General features: G+C 40.0%; 2 protein-coding genes across 5 annotated transcripts in view; one reads left to right on the top strand and one right to left on the bottom strand.

Moving 5' to 3' along the window:
• Positions 1–5,446, top strand: part of Pio (zona pellucida domain-containing protein piopio) — a 54,445-nt gene extending 48,999 nt beyond the window's left edge. The window contains exons 5-9 of the mRNA XM_070668364.1: positions 818–985; positions 1,270–1,475; positions 1,614–1,776; positions 2,087–2,266; positions 2,587–5,446. Coding sequence (XP_070524465.1) covers positions 818–985; positions 1,270–1,475; positions 1,614–1,776; positions 2,087–2,266; positions 2,587–2,790 — 921 coding nt within the window. The 3' untranslated portion in view covers positions 2,791–5,446. The remainder of the gene's footprint in view (positions 1–817; positions 986–1,269; positions 1,476–1,613; positions 1,777–2,086; positions 2,267–2,586) is intronic.
• A 2,564-nt stretch (positions 5,447–8,010) lies between these two features.
• LOC139109361 (R3H domain-containing protein 1-like) overlaps positions 8,011–15,834 on the bottom strand; it is a 28,679-nt gene continuing 20,855 nt past the window's right edge. For 3 of the 4 annotated variants that reach the window (XM_070668363.1, XM_070668362.1, XM_070668360.1), the window contains 11 exons: positions 15,107–15,707; positions 14,800–14,975; positions 13,682–14,664; positions 13,359–13,544; positions 13,136–13,277; positions 12,864–13,054; positions 12,582–12,755; positions 12,344–12,506; positions 12,099–12,279; positions 11,910–12,013; positions 8,011–10,814 (listed from right to left, as the gene is read on the bottom strand). In XM_070668363.1, coding sequence (XP_070524464.1) covers positions 10,768–10,814; positions 11,910–12,013; positions 12,099–12,279; positions 12,344–12,506; positions 12,582–12,755; positions 12,864–13,054; positions 13,136–13,277; positions 13,359–13,544; positions 13,682–14,664; positions 14,800–14,975; positions 15,107–15,707 — 2,948 coding nt within the window. In that variant the 3' untranslated portion in view covers positions 8,011–10,767. Of the gene's footprint in view, positions 10,815–11,708; positions 11,739–11,909; positions 12,014–12,098; positions 12,280–12,343; positions 12,507–12,581; positions 12,756–12,863; positions 13,055–13,135; positions 13,278–13,358; positions 13,545–13,681; positions 14,665–14,799; positions 14,976–15,106; positions 15,708–15,834 lie in introns of all 4 variants that reach the window. The other variant, XM_070668361.1, reaches the window with a different exon arrangement.

Consider the following 15,834-nt stretch of genomic DNA (forward strand, 5'->3'; position numbering starts at 1 on the left):
AAATTGACCGGCTCTATAATAATGTGTACACGTACATTACGTGTAATGCTAAATAATAGAAGGTCTTTATTAAATCTTTGCGGGTTCTCTTTTTTTTTTTCTTTTTTTTTACACGCTGTCAAATGAACGCATCCGTCTTGAAGTTTTAAAGCAAACTCGGCTGCTCATCCACGTCGTATTTTTCACGGAAGATTTAAGCAAGTAAATCCGATTACGAGTTCATTGCGCGAACAAAATTTTTATTTTTTTTTTTTATGATGGGACTGCTCGTTTGCCGATTTATTGTTGCTTTAGGTTTAAGTCGATTCCCACGCTTTCCGCGTAAGTGGAGTTCGTAATAGTTAACGTCATGTTTATAACTTTTTTTATCGATTTGCGAAAAAGAGTCTTGCACATTATACAAATCTATGCTAATGAATGCGAGCGAGTGAAATGTCACGCGAAAGGATTAATTTATTTCGACTCGTTTGCGCTCGGATGAATTATCTCGCGCGACTTCTCAAACATTTTATTTTTTTTCTTTTTAATTTTCTTCGTTCGCAACTCGATATGGTCTGCGATAAAAATGATGGAAGCCTTAAACGATGTTACCGAAACCTATAAAAATAAATAGACGACGAATAAAAATAAGTTAAAAGGGAATAAAATCAAATAAAGTTAGATAAGCATGGGAATAAAATAGAAATAAAAAATATATAAACGGTAATATATAACGCCGTTTCTCTCTTTCTTTCGCGACATTTATACTCGGGGTTATGGCGATCGTAACGGAGAATTTAGAACCGACGCTCACTCGGCTCCGTCGCCTTTGTTCCAGGAGGACGGTGGTATCGAGTACTTCAACACCATCGTGGTCCAGCCACACCTGAAGCTGGTCACGAACCAGGGCAGGGGTTTTCACGTGAGATGCAGATACCAGACGCGCGACAAACTCGTAACGAACGACCAGACCCACGTGTCCATGATGCAGTCTCTACCATTGCAGGTAATATAAACTACTTGACTGAACAGAGATTGTAATTTTTCGAAAATCATTACGGAACCTCGTTGGTCGATTAAAATATTAAAACATAAACGCGCAGAATTTCCTTGAAAGAATAAAAAAAAAATAATAAAAAATAAAAAAAGAAACCTCGAGAGTTTGCGGTTTATTTGCGCCGTTTAATTTATATACGTATATGATCGTTTAACTAACGTTGAAGAAGTTTAAAGTAAAGAAGCAAACCACTGTGTGGTCCACCAAATATTTAAACCGCAAACTGCCCGCAGGCGACCGCGCCAATGCCAGGATGCACGATGAAGATCTTCAGTGGCGATCCAATGCAGCATCATGTAGCGGAGAACGTGAAGATCGGCGATCCTTTGACCTTAGTCATTAGCATCGACAAACAAGAAATGTTCGGCCTGAAGATTTCCGACTGCCTGGTACGCGACGGTCTCGGCTGGGGCGAGCAACGGCTCATAAACGACGAAGGGTGAGTGACGACTTGTAGCACAGATAGGGTCTTCGAATAAAATTTTTATAGATAAAAACGTAGCGATAAACGAGATCGATATTACTTCGACTTGTTCTTTTCGCGATAAAATCATTTTAACTTTGTTTTCGCTTGCAGTTGTCCGATCGACGGCGAGATAATGGGACAGTTCACGTACAACGAGGACAAGACGGAGGCCAGGGTGAATTTCCAAGCGCACAAGTTCCCGTACACGGCGAGCGTGTATTATCAGTGCAACGTTAGGCTGTGCGTCAAGCATGGCGGAGGATGCAATAATACGGTACCTGCTGTCATTATAATGCATAAGCGCTAGCTAGCTTGAATAATGATTCCGCGAGGACTACTAAGTACCGCGTTTATAATAATCCTTTAACGATTTTATAATGGCCACCTATCGTTTCGAAAATATCGGGGCATTTGCCCCCGCCGGCACGATTATCCGATTGAACTTGCTCAGCAACGTTATACGTACGCACGCCAAGTATTATGTAATGTCTGACCCTGAGAAGGCAATACCCGAGTCCCACATCAGCCCGCTCCGTCGAAGAGACTCTCCGCGGAATAGTCATCGTTTTATTTTCCGCTTGCAGCCGCCGTTGTGCAACTCGATAGCCAGACGACGCAGGGACACCGCAAGCGACGACGAGGTGAAGGGTGTCGAAGGTCTGGACGGTACCCCGGCGACGATCGAGGTTTACAGCGGTCTTTACGTTAACGAGGCCTCGGACATTGGCTCCAAGTCGGACTTTACGGACGACGTCCGAGAAAGGGTAATTCGAGTTTAATTGATTTCCGGCTGCGAGAGCAACATTAATAACTTTGAGTCACGAAGTGACTTACTCAACTTTTTTTACGAATATTGACTTGTTAAGTGAAATTTTAACGATACGTTAGCACTTTATCAACGAAACTATTTGTCATTACATTCTTTTTCTATTTTTTTTTTTTTTTTTGTTTTTTGCTAATATCCCGCTAGTAGAATTTACCGTAGACGTTCTGCGATCAGATTTAACTACAGACTCTCTCGCTAACAACTTTTTAATGAAACAGGATTTAACTCGTTTCGCTATTTTCTGGGTTTTTCTTTTAGGCTATTGACGATCCGAATACAATTTGCATCTCGCAGAGGAGCTTCGCTATCGGGATCGCCGTCGCCGGTCTCATCCTTATGCTGGCGGTAATAGCTGCCATTCTGGTACTGCTCGCCAAGAGACGGCACAAGAGCGTGTCCACAACGGGATCGTCAATCTACAGTGGACCATACACGAACACCGCCTACAGCCACAGTAGTTAAATCCGCCTCGTTCGGCGCGGGATTGAGATACCCGAGACACCGCGACCCGGAAGATATTCGCGTTCCGTAGCCTCCTCGCAGGAGCCGACAGCGACGCGAAATCTCGTTTAGAAAGAGATCTTCTTGGGCATGCTTGACCGATGAAGATTAATTAAATTTTTAGTTGCATTTAACGCGACGATCGAAGCCACGAGGTTCAACGGAGCGAAACGAACGAAACGCGAATCCCTTGCTCAACTATTGACGTACTGCTGTACCCTTTTCGACGTTTCGCACGACGGCCTCGGCAGTTTCAAGGTATTCAGGGAACTAACGATATAGTCCGAGTCTGAATATCAATCTTTTTTTTTTATCTCTTTCTCTCTTACGTCTCTCCGTTTTTTTAAATGGAACAGTTTTACAACAGTTTTCGTCATTCAACGAAATATATAACGAGAAACTCACATTCATTTTAATGACATGATATTTAAACCAATCGTATAATACTCGATACGATGTTAGTAGAAGAAAAATGAAAAGAAACAAATCAAAAAATATATAATTTTTCAGATAAAATTAATATAAATATGCATTACTGAGAGACTTGTTACGTACAGGATTTTTCACGTTGAAAACAATCCCTCCAATTTGTTACTTTAATCATCATGCTTGAAGTAGTGAATTTCTATTCCGTCCAAGTTATATATATAAATATATATATATATTTAATGAAACTTTTACCGTTTGCTCCGATCGTGAATGTCTAACAATCGACATGGCTCATTCCGTTGAGAGAATATGTTGCATCATTCTAATATATATATTACACATCTAATATACTATGCTGTACACTAGTCCGGTATACCCTGTCCTACTTAACACATGTCTATCGTACTAAACACACAGTCGCGCAAAAACCAAGTCGCGGTTGTCTCTCAACGATTTAACGCGATTGTCGTGCGCGAACTCACAGCTAGATTTAAGTCTAAGTCAACGCTACGCGTCAATTTCTCAAATAACTCAATCAAATACTTCGGTGATGCCCGCGTGCGATCGTTGACGTTTCCGATACCGATATTTTTGCGCTTTTTAACCGTCGATGTGGTTTCCAACACGAAACCCTTCCTCAGATGAGAAACGAACTTACGTACGTGCGCGTCAACTCCTTCACGTACGCAACGTAATATAATATATAAAGAACAATTCAGCGTTTTTCGAAAGTCGCGAACAACGCAGCAAATTGTTATAACTTATTTCTTTCCCCCCTTCTTTTTACTTCTTTTGATTAGAATAGCAAAGCGCAGCCCACTAATTGAATAGCGATACAACCTTTTTCTGCAAATGTACCAACGGTAACAGCTCAACTCTGAAAATAATCTACGAAATGCATCTGTGGTGAAGCTTAAAGAAAATCTAATTATAAAAATACGCAACCAAGATATAATATGATGTGTGCATGTGTTGGTTATTATAAGCTTCCGATAGAACTGCGTGTGAATAAACCATCGCCCGTCGTAAAGACGAGGTAATCATAATTTCATAGTTGCTGTAGAGAGAAGTCAATTAGAAAATCAGAGAGAGATCACGCACCTATCCCCATAAGTTATTTCGACGATGCGGTACTTGAATGAATGCGACGTGTGCGAACGCTCAGTATACTCGAATTGTAATTCACTTATAACGCTTAAACATTAATGTTAATTAGTCTAATTGAGACGAGATGTTGCGTCAATGTCGGTATGTTTCGGATTTTGTTCGAAAGAATTCACAAGCACACGGTGTTCTGCACGCCTCGAACGGTTTCAGTTCGGCTCATCGGGATTTAATTAAAAATTAATTTTAATTTTAATTAATGGATTGAAATTATTTTTTAATTAAAATGTCATAAAAATGCATGCGCGGCATATGAACACCGAGAGGGGTACCGACGCGTCGCGGCAGCTCGGGGCGTTTAGATATTAATTGACGAAGACAAGGAAGCTCTACTGCCAAACGCAATCGCGTAACTGGGTCCAATGTGGTGATGGGTACATGACATGTAAAATTTTACATTTAGGGAGAAACCGACACCGTAACGTAACTCGTTAATATCTCCGCCAAGTGCTAATGCGCTACCGTGCGGAGTGATGTGGTATAGTAGTACTTTGGAAGTGATAATTGTACTGCGACGGCTGTTCCGAGTGGACCCTAACGTGTCGAATAAAACGCCTTCGCTTATAAGTCTTGCTAAAAAGCGGATTAGGTTTCTGGCGGTTTAAAGACTCTAAGCGATAGGCGCTCAAATCTTTCCTTTAAATGTTTTAAATCTTATCACTATTATTTCCTATTGTATTACAAGGAAACAGATGACAATTCGGCAATCAGCTTCCAGTCCTCCTAGCATTATTCTTCTCGAAAAGTGCAATAAAACTTCGAAGCGTCCCGTGGGTCCCGCGGAATTTCTGTCGAGGGTTTGAGAGTCGCTCGGCGAACGGATCGCGCGTGATCCTTCGCCGCGCCATGGCACTGGTTCATAGCGATCATTGGGGACGAAAAACGCCTGTATAGAATCTCTTTCTCGCGTTACAAGGTGACGCGGATTCCAATGCTCCCGCAATGTTCCTCTGGACCCTTGTCAAAAGAATTCACAACGAATCTATGTAAATAACGAAGAATCTAATAAAACTGGTAATTGTAAGGAGGCGTTTTATTATCCTCCCGTTCCAGATCCTCCTAAATAAATTCTTTGTCGCTTAGATTAAGTGAGTAGGTAAACCGAAAAATAGGAGTATCTCGAACGTTATAAAATAATCGACGCAAACTGGCAAATTATCAAACGAGAGTGTCTTCTTTTTTTTATTGAATTATATATATATAATTCGTTTTTGGAAAATATGATATAATATATATATATATATATATATAATATAAATATATATATATATATATATGTATATAATATAACAAGAAATATAATTAAACTGACAGGACTTCTATATCAAATTTTTTTTTTCCGGCTTTCTATGATGTGCATTTCGGATGAGTATAATATAGCTCTTTTATTAACGCCGCAGAATTGTCAATTGCTTCAACTATTCCTTCTCTCGTTGCCTCCTTGCTACCCTAAATTATATTTTATGCACAGACATAATTCAAGTCGAATTTTCTTCTCTCTTCCCGTCCATTATTCTTCAACAACTTCTTTCCTTCAGCCCTTTTTTAATTAAAATTACGCGAAATTCAACGTGGCACAGCTCTCTATCTTCACGCTGCCGAAAAAAAAAAATTGATGGACATGTCCGGAAATATATACGTTCGTTTTCACAGGTGATCCTACTTTGTAATAAATATAAATTATATATTTATATCTCTTCCTGAATACTTGTACGCACGTATTATGCGTGCACGATGACCGACATCCGGAGAAGCGGCGAGTGGCGCGAGTCATCGCTCTTTGTCACGGTAGGACTCAGCAAAACGAGAAAGAACCGCGTTCATGGTGAGATACGGTGTTTACAAGTGCGAAGGCACAGCCGCAGTGATTTACTCTCTTACAATTATACCGAAACGCCACGTTGGGATGAGCAAAAAATATAATATGCGTACATATCGGTACACGCTCGCTGTCCGTCCGCCGTTATCCGAGCGACTTTTTCAGGACCGGTCTCGTCGGCTTTTAGGAATAGGCGTGATGGAGAGAATTTTTTGAAAGGGGAGAAAACGTGAAAATTTTGTAACATTAAATTTAATATTAAGAAATTATTTAAAGAAAATGTTTCCTTTTTTTCCCCGTAAAACCGTTCGAATATAAATTAAGACCGTCTTAAAAGTCAACTATCAGCTTGCTGTCGACTAATCTCGTCTGTATCCCGTTTATAATTGCAAGATAGGAAAGAGATTCGATCCAATCCATTCGCGGAGGCGCTAATCAACCTGCCGACACGACCGGTCTTGTCAGGTGTTACGCTCAACGGTGGTTCTCGCTCGCCTTGCAATTTAAACGTAATCGTGGTAAAAAGATAAGGACTTAAACGGTAAAACGCGTCGCTTCCTACAACGCTAAGATAACTCCGGCTCACACGTGTCTCGCGTTCTTATCAGGGAGCGGCGAAAACGCAGGACCGCCCTGGTGTTTCTCGCAAGTCGCACGCTGCCTTTGCCATGCTTATACAATAAAAAAAAAAACGAACAATTTTTCGCGACTCGTTACGTAGAACAATCGATTAAAGGAACGCTCAAAAATCAACGGAAGGATTCCGCCAAACGGTCAAGGGAAAGAAAGAGAGATAGAGATGACATTCGCATGTAAGAGTCGATAACAACTTGCACGTCGAACTCTTCACATTTTAGATATTTTTCCTCGCTCTCTTTCTTTCCTATCTTTCACCGATTTATTGCTTAACACTGACAATCATCTTACTTGCCGCATTTACAAAAATAGTAGGAAACGAATGTGTGAGGTCTCGCAAGCTTATGTTACCCGTTCTCTTTAAGAATTGTTCGTAATCGGTGACTGAGCCATGAGACTGTGCAAGTTTTCTCGTCTTTTTGTTGAATCACCAAAATGCACGAAGGGGAAATTACAAAAGTCACTCGAGAAGGATTATAATGAAACGTTCGTTACACCTGCTGTGCGATAACTCGAGCCCTCTTTTCAGATAAGAATTTGAGACGGATGTTCATTGAGGGAACAGCACACATCGTCGATCGCGGTCGAGTCAACCCGGCGAACTTAAAAATAGTCACAGGTCTATAAAAGTAATACAGTAAATGCTACAATAACAATCTCTAACGCAGGTATTCACCGGGAATTTTTGTACAAACGTGCGACGCCGAACAGGTGTATCGAATACATTCGCAAGCGAAGCGCAAACTAACAGAACAAGGTGGCAAATAAACGCGACGTGTAATCGTTCGCTCGATTGTTTCTTTTTCTCGTGACTTTTGGCTCGCCGAATTATATTCAACGAGAGATAAGTCTCGTCGAACGTAACACTGTCGCATTCTCATTTCTCTTCTCTTTCTACGGCCTCCTCTACATTCCTTCCCCCGGTTCATCGCGCGTAGAGATACTTGGTGGATCACATGAATTTGAACGCCTACGAGATGTATGGTGCCGCGAAATGTCGGACGATACTTGATGGCGATTCCGCGTTCGACGGCCGACGAGTTCCTTCACCGCTGTATCTCTTCGCCCCTACCGTCGTTATTATCTTAAAGAGATGCGTGAACTGCTTTTCTGCTTAATAGGTACAATTATGCTTCTTTTTTTTTTTTTTTTTTTTTCTTTAACTCACTACAACGACATTAGGTACAGTTAAATACTATGGTTGTGCGCCCATCTCTTTACGAATCGAAATCTTGGTACCTGTAGCTTTTTCTTTCGCTTCTTAGTTTATAACAGGAATAAAACTGTTGTCACTTTCTCATAAAGAAAAAGTAGCCGCGTCAACGGAATAAATAGACACAAACTCGCATATGTGTGGATTCGTACGTTCTTTCTCGTTTCAACGTCATAAAAAGATAGGCACACCTTCACCTACGTTTCTGAAGTACAATCACCGTAAGCGAAGCTTCTGGATGGATTTCCACTTGGTTTTTTTTTTCTTTTGTATGTGTCGCAGAGCAACGCGGGCATTCCTCACGATCACGATCTACACTATAAGAGATAACGATTAAAAGTTTCGATTGCTACTCTTTTTTTTTTATTTTATATTTTTTTTAAATGACTATTCTATTTTTATTTTGCGAAAGTGCGAATTAATTCGCGTTCTCTTAAATTAAAACGTTGTACCGCGCAATAATAATCTAATCGCGCGAAAGCTGCCCGCGCTGATCAGCCTAGTTTTCACAGACGGAGACGTTATTAATTACCGCGACCGCGTGTCACCATCACCCCTATAGGTGTAATACATATGTATCGCATATACATATATATCGCATATGTCTCTATTTCGTTGGAACGAGTGTGCGAGAAAAATAACATCTGTCGTGTGCTATATATCTATTTAACTATAATATATATATGTATGTACACTGAAAAGCAGATACGGCAAATGTCATATCTGCTCTCCAGTGTACGTATGTGTATGTACATAAATGCATCTGAAGCTTGTCTTATATATTTTATACATATATAATGTTAATGTGTTTTTAATTATATGTAAGTAATATTAATTTATATTTTATTATATACATATGTTTTATAACGCAATGTATTATACACATATGTACATAATAGATATTATATATATATATATTATATATATATAAAATATCACATATGCAACAGGTGTACTTTATGTACATCCAACATACAGCAACCACACACTTCACACATACGCACAAAACGCATACACACACACGTGAAAATTAAAAAGAGATGAGTCCGCGAAGTTTATGAAGTGTGCTCGCATACTGGAAGACGAATCATAGACATATAAAAGAAAAACTTAACGTACTTCGTATTTTCGAGACTAAAGAGTGATTTGCAAACAAACGAAATTGCCAACAGTGATTCATGATTAATCGCAGAATTAATTTGTTGCCGCAAAAATAAAAGTACGATAGTTCCGAATCCCGTTTCTTTTTAAATACAAAGCGCGGATGGCAAATTTTCAAGCTGTGATGGCTTCACGCTACTTAACTACTGAAACTAGACATAAAGATTATGTACTGAATACGTTTACATATTTATTTTGTCACTGGTCACTCACCGATGTAATCGTGAATTATGATTGAGATTAGAGATATATTTAGATGAATGTTGTAGAATGTCGTGAAAGTGTATGATGTTTAATTTCACATCTTTTCGAATAATCATCGTTCTCTCGTAAAGTCAATATACAGCATTTTGTAAAACACAATAAAAGTTTTTAAGATACAAGAAAGAGAGTGAAAGAGAGAGAAAGAGAGAGAGAAAGAGAGAGTATACGCTTGTAGAAATTATATGTAAATTCTTTTTGCGAAGAGTGTAAGAATATCTCGTTATTCACGTACAATAAATACGTGTTAGAGGAAAGCGTAAGGGCTGGCATCGTCAACGCGCGGCCAACTTTTAGAATTTTCATAGATATCACGCTGAGGTAGCAGACAACACGTTCAAAAAATGGACTCTGAATGGGCAGCAACGTTAACACAACATTTCGTTGACCGATGCGATGGCAGCTAGTGTATCAAAATCAGCAAGTAAGATAAACAATAAAATATCCTTTTTGGATTGCCACTATACGTTAAGCCGAAAAACTCGTGCGCCTTGTAAACGTACTCAGTAAAATGTTTTTTTTTTTGCTTTTTTTCGTTTTTTTTCCCGTATATTAGTTTAATCATAGTGTCTTCCCGGCGGTCAAAAATCATTATCGGGAAATTCGTGTGCTTATATCTGATATCTTAATAGTAATCCTTAAAAGTAAATCTCACATTTATATAGTATCTGTAAAACCGCAGTTAAAATATCTTCAAGTATAATGTATATATATACTGTATATATATGCTCATACATATACATATATATACATACAATATTATAATAGTAATTAAAATTTTGTCCAATAACTCTATTCGGTGCACCACTGATTCGCTCGTTTCTTATGTCTGGGCACATACTCGTGATCACGTTTTGTTCTTTTTTCCCTCGTCTCGCGCCTTTACATTGTCATGGTAAATCAGTTGTACTGTGAATTCAGTGTTAGTCTTTCGAGGGTTAAATTTTGTCTTTCGCGTTATTCCCCCCCCCCTCCCTCGCCCCTGTTTGCTCGAAGAAAATAAAAAACAATTCGCGTAGCAGTATGCCTAGTCTTTTTTCTTTTTTCACTCGAAATGTTCGTGCACGCGTATGTTCTTTTAACAACGTCTCTCTTGCTTCTCTTTAAATATACATTCAGGATAATAATTAATATGGCATGTTAGGAATACGTGTCTCTCTCAACAGTAAAGTAAGCTGCCAATTTCTGATGGCTATTCATGTAATCGGAATAGCGACTTGCACTATCAGTGACGTTATCCTGCCGATTCGTTTGCTCAAAATGGTACCTGATTCCGACGGGTGATGGTCACCTTCACCGTTCCTGAAAAGAGATCAGTCTTCTTTTAAAATGGAATAAAAATCCTTACTAACGCTTCTTGATATGTAACACGAGTGAGTTAGCTTGATGCAAATAAATGGATGTTATTAAAAGCAAAGTATATACAGAAAGAATATACTTCAACTGTAATTAATTAAACAAAGCTTTACATACGAAAGGAAAATGTTTCCTAAAAATAGCAGCCATACAGGGTTATAGCCGACGTGAGAAAAAGTAAGAACGTGTTGTTCAACGTCAACTTGACAAAGTCGGTAAATAATATTATCTGTATCTTGTCGATTTGAGTGCGATAATAAGCATAAAAAATGTACGATAAGTGTAGTGTAAAAAAAAAAATTAGATTAGGTGCGCAAAGAACACATTCGATGTCGTCATGACGAAATATCTACAAGAAAACATTTTTAAATCGTTTCTTCTCAATTCTCAAGTGAATAGCATTGCGATGTGTTCTTTCCACAAGGAAAAATCATTAACATTACATGAGAATTAAATAAAAACAATTCTAAAACGCTTTCTTATCGGTTAAAAATATTATCCCGTGCGCGTTGCTGTTTAAGCGTACGGTGCAATAATAAAATACATGTGCAATGAAAAGATATCTTTCCTACTTTCTTCCGTAAAAAAAAGCTTTCAGCTTTTCGCGCAGCCTTTAAATCAATTTCTACTCTTTGGCAAAATACTACTCATAAAAATAAGCTCGAGAGATGTTTGGGACTTAAAAATATATAGAAGTAGGAATCGCTTTCCAGCACGTTATTGTACAAAATCGAAAAAACGACAAATACCAATAAAGATGAATCAACGCACGTGAAGAAGCCTCTAATCGTATAAAAAAACACTGTGTTCTGTGTAGTATTTTATACTTAAATTCTGTACCTTATATCATATTGTCTTCCACAGGTTTCGCTTTTAAAGGGAGACAAGAATGTGTCAAAATCGTGTTACATTTTATCTTTCGTAAGCAAAATAAAAGCAGAAAATAACTGAACCTTAAGCGACGTACTAAACGCGAACATGGAATTTTTTTCTTTTCTTTTCTCTCTCGCTCTTTTTATGAATTTTGTTAATTTTTCATACCTTCTCTGATGTCCTTGGGTACGTTTGATGAGAGCGATGACATGGAAGGTGCCTGATAAAAATTGGGTCGTGCGCCGCTCGGTGGTAAAGATGTTACTTTGGACCTAAATAAATTGTACAAACGGGTAAAATTAATAAAAAAACGAATAATAACGTTTAATAAGAATAAAAATAGGCACCGAGCTCTACCTCTGTTTGCGAATTTTCTGATTTCTGCTGTCAAAGGATGTCGGCGTGCCGGCTCCCGAGGCGTTAGACGAAGGCGGCCTGTACGGCCGCGGGCAGCCTTGAACAACAGGCGGTGATGATATTGGCGCATACTGCAACCGGGGGTTGGATGGTACGCCTGGGTGCATCAATCTCATGTCCCCTATAGCGTTTAAGAATATTAAACAGCAAATTTAACAAATGTACGCTACATTTAGAAACATTACCTTGCACGATATGGACACCCTGATACATTGGCAGTGGGTAACGTGGCTGAGATTGTGCGTTTCGGTCTCCGCTCCCACCTCCAAAGAGTTCGTGCGCCGGAGTTGGAGACCGACTGGTTCTTTGAGAGTTACCTGGCGTTGTCGCCCGCACGTTAGGAACGACCTGTTTTAAAATAATATTATCTATTATCTCGCGGCAAATAATTAATAAATAATTTCTCAACTATTTTATTCTCACAGGAACGTTTTGTCTAAAGACAAGATTGGGCACCAACGTGGGCGTCATGTATGCGCTGGGAGGCGCTGGGGACGTGCCATTGTGAGTGACCTGATGTCCAAACGTTCCACCGGTCACCATTGTTGAAGCTGCATAGCTACTCGAATTGACGTACATCAACGGCATACCAGGTATCTAAATTATGTAATATACGCATTAACGTTTTAAAATTATATAATTTTATGCATTGACATGACTTTTTGATATTTATAAATTAAATTTCAAATAAAAATTAATAATTACCTGACTAGATGTCGGCGTGTTCGGTGGTGTGGGTACCCTGTACACCACAGGTGGCGGCTGTATTGGCGGTTGACCTGGCGGATAATACGTAGGAACCATTTGGACTGGAGGTTGATACGTATAATCGCCAGGCGTCGAAGTCACTGCCGGCACCGAATTGTAAGGAACCGGATAACTGCTGACGTAATTAGCTACAACACATAACGTTAATTATAAATATTACAAAAAGAAATAAAAAAGCAAATGGAAATGCGACATTTGACATAACTTACAATTTGCTTGGCTCGGAGGCGTCATTGTTTGCGCGTTGAAAGAGTAATTCGTTGAAAACCTTTGCTGCTGCCTGTCCCCTGGATTCTGACCGACGGAGATTGCCGTTCCAGGCGGAGGTACGTAGTACATGGTCTGTTGAGGCTAAAAAAATTCATTTTTCACCAAATAGAAATATAGCAGCGATCGAAGGGCGATTCAAACGATATATTTTTTTTTTCGTACCTGTATTTGATTCGGTGGTGGCTGCCAATAATTCGGTTGTATTGACTGTACATTCTGTACAGACTGATTCGCGGATGGCGGCGGTGGCGGATACGTAGAATGCGGAGGCGTAGGATGATTGTCTCCGCTGCCGCGTTGATCGTAAATGTTCATTCCCAAGAAATATCCGGACAACTCGGCCATATCCTAAATCGTAAAATTATAATTTAATTTTCTAAAAAATAATCGTAAAAAACTTATATATATACATTTTTTAATTTTATAATTATAATTTTTGTATTACAATAAATTATTTGTACATATTTAATTGCAAATTTACGTACTCCTGATTGTGCTATTGGTCCTTGATGCATAGGTACCGCGTAATTAGTGTAGACGTGATTCTGATTAAAAACAACGTCCCCCTGACCGCCGCTATTTTGCACGCTCGGTTGACCCTGATGAGTCGGATGAGGCGCCATCATCACAGCCGGTTGCCCCATGGGAGGCGGATAGACACCCTGATTATACGGTTCTGAGGTAGGTACATAGGTCGCGTACGGTTGTTGAGCTGTTTGGTTAGTATGACTAAACATCGGTAGTGTCGTTGACGTTTTGACTAGACTTTGCTGCTGTAGCTGCGGCTGCGTCTGCTGTTGTTGCTGTGACTGCGGCTGCAATTGAGGCTGCAATTGCGGCTGCGGTTGATGTTGTGGAATGGGTGGGTTCTGCAAAGTAGAAGAAGGCGGCACAGGCGGAGGAGGTGGTGGTGGAGTAAACGGCAAGCTCGGCGACGTCGCCGTGTTCGTTACTTGAGCCCCGGAAATCGTCCCCGTGAGGTTCATTCTCGACTGCGGCGATCTCTGCTTTCTACCATCATTCCTATAATTGCCATTTGTCGTTCTAGGCGACTCGGAAGGCAATTCTGTGTGATGTTGATGATGATGTTGCTGCTGCTGCTGCTGCTGTTTGTTAGCAGGTGGTGCAACGTTATTCTCGTTCTCCATAGCAAAGAATTTTGGCGGATTATCCGGGTCATAGCGATAAATTGTGCCGTCTGGGTTCGTATATGGCTGATTGGTTTGCGGGTTTATTATTATGCTGCCAGGTGGCACACTAGATAAACTAGTGACTGCCCACATGACCGTTTGGCCACCACCCGACTCTGGTGAGACTAAATCCTGACTAGATACTTGAGTATGACTACACGTCACGGGGGAAGGTGACGGAGATGGCGATATCGTAGCGTCACTGCGTTGGCTCTGCGATTTGTAACCACTACTCGAGCGGCTTGGGCTCAAGCGTGAACACATACTCGCTCCCGAATCTGCAACACATTTGTCACATATTAATAAAACGAACAAAGCACACAAAAGCAATGATAATGTAACATAATATCACTATGCAGTTTTGTTGCATTAAAATCTTTATCGCAATCTTGTACATAATTATAAATAATTACCTTGCTTCATAAGACGAGCCCCCGCACTGTGTGTGGACGTAACACTATCTCCTCGCGACAGCATGCCTTTGGTATATCCACCGAAACTGTATGACTTAGAAACGGACGGGCGCAACACCCCGCCGCGGAACGAATCTCTTCCATCAAAAGATTCGCCTTTCATTAGTCGATTTTGTCTAAAAATACGTACATAAATTATATTCTAATGCCTTACATTATAAATTGCACCAAGAGAAATATAGCCGCTAAATATTTTAAAATTAGTGGCAGATGCGGTATTCGTTAAAGAAATTCAGATGTAATTTACCTGACTAGATGATCCGGATGTAGCAGGCGAAATCTTGCCGAGGCATCCGAACTCTCCGTCGAGGACCACGGCCAGGACGTGACTTCGCTACTTTCTCCACTACTGTCTTTAAATATCCTCCGTCTTGCGCGTTCGTATTCTTCCTCCCGCTCTTCAAAACTTTTACTACGTCGGCAGCAGTCACCCGACAGTCTGTCGGGCGATTTGAAATTAAAGCTATCCTCGAACGAGCTCGAATCCCGTTTCAGGATGCTTCTTCGTGGCTCCTCTGATAAAATCAAACCGTCCCTAATGTGCTCCCTGAAGCGAGTATCCGGTATTCGCATATTTTTCGTTCGCGTAACGATGACGCTCAGTCCTGACTGATCCACATTATGTTCCATACCGAAATAAGCTGCCACTCGATGTACCAGCATTCTGTTATACGACGACATGCTCGGAAACTTGTGAGAAACCTTTTGTCGGTCTCTCGCGAATTCGATTAAATCTTTTTCGATTTTTAGCAACACTGTGCGATCCTTCTGATTGCGATTTATAGTCTCCGCAATAAACTGCTCGAGATCTATCCCGGTGCTGTCTGTGTAAAGCTCCGTGCTACTGTCTGTGAATAAATACAACGCGTGATATAACAGATTATGTTGTAAAAATTTAATACACAATTTCACATGTAAGTGTTTTAGGAATATTAAATAATATTATAAGATTATAATTATTAAGAAATATATTAA

Source organism: Cardiocondyla obscurior, linkage group LG17, assembly GCF_019399895.1.
Source record: "Cardiocondyla obscurior isolate alpha-2009 linkage group LG17, Cobs3.1, whole genome shotgun sequence".
NCBI lineage: Eukaryota > Metazoa > Arthropoda > Insecta > Hymenoptera > Formicidae > Cardiocondyla > Cardiocondyla obscurior.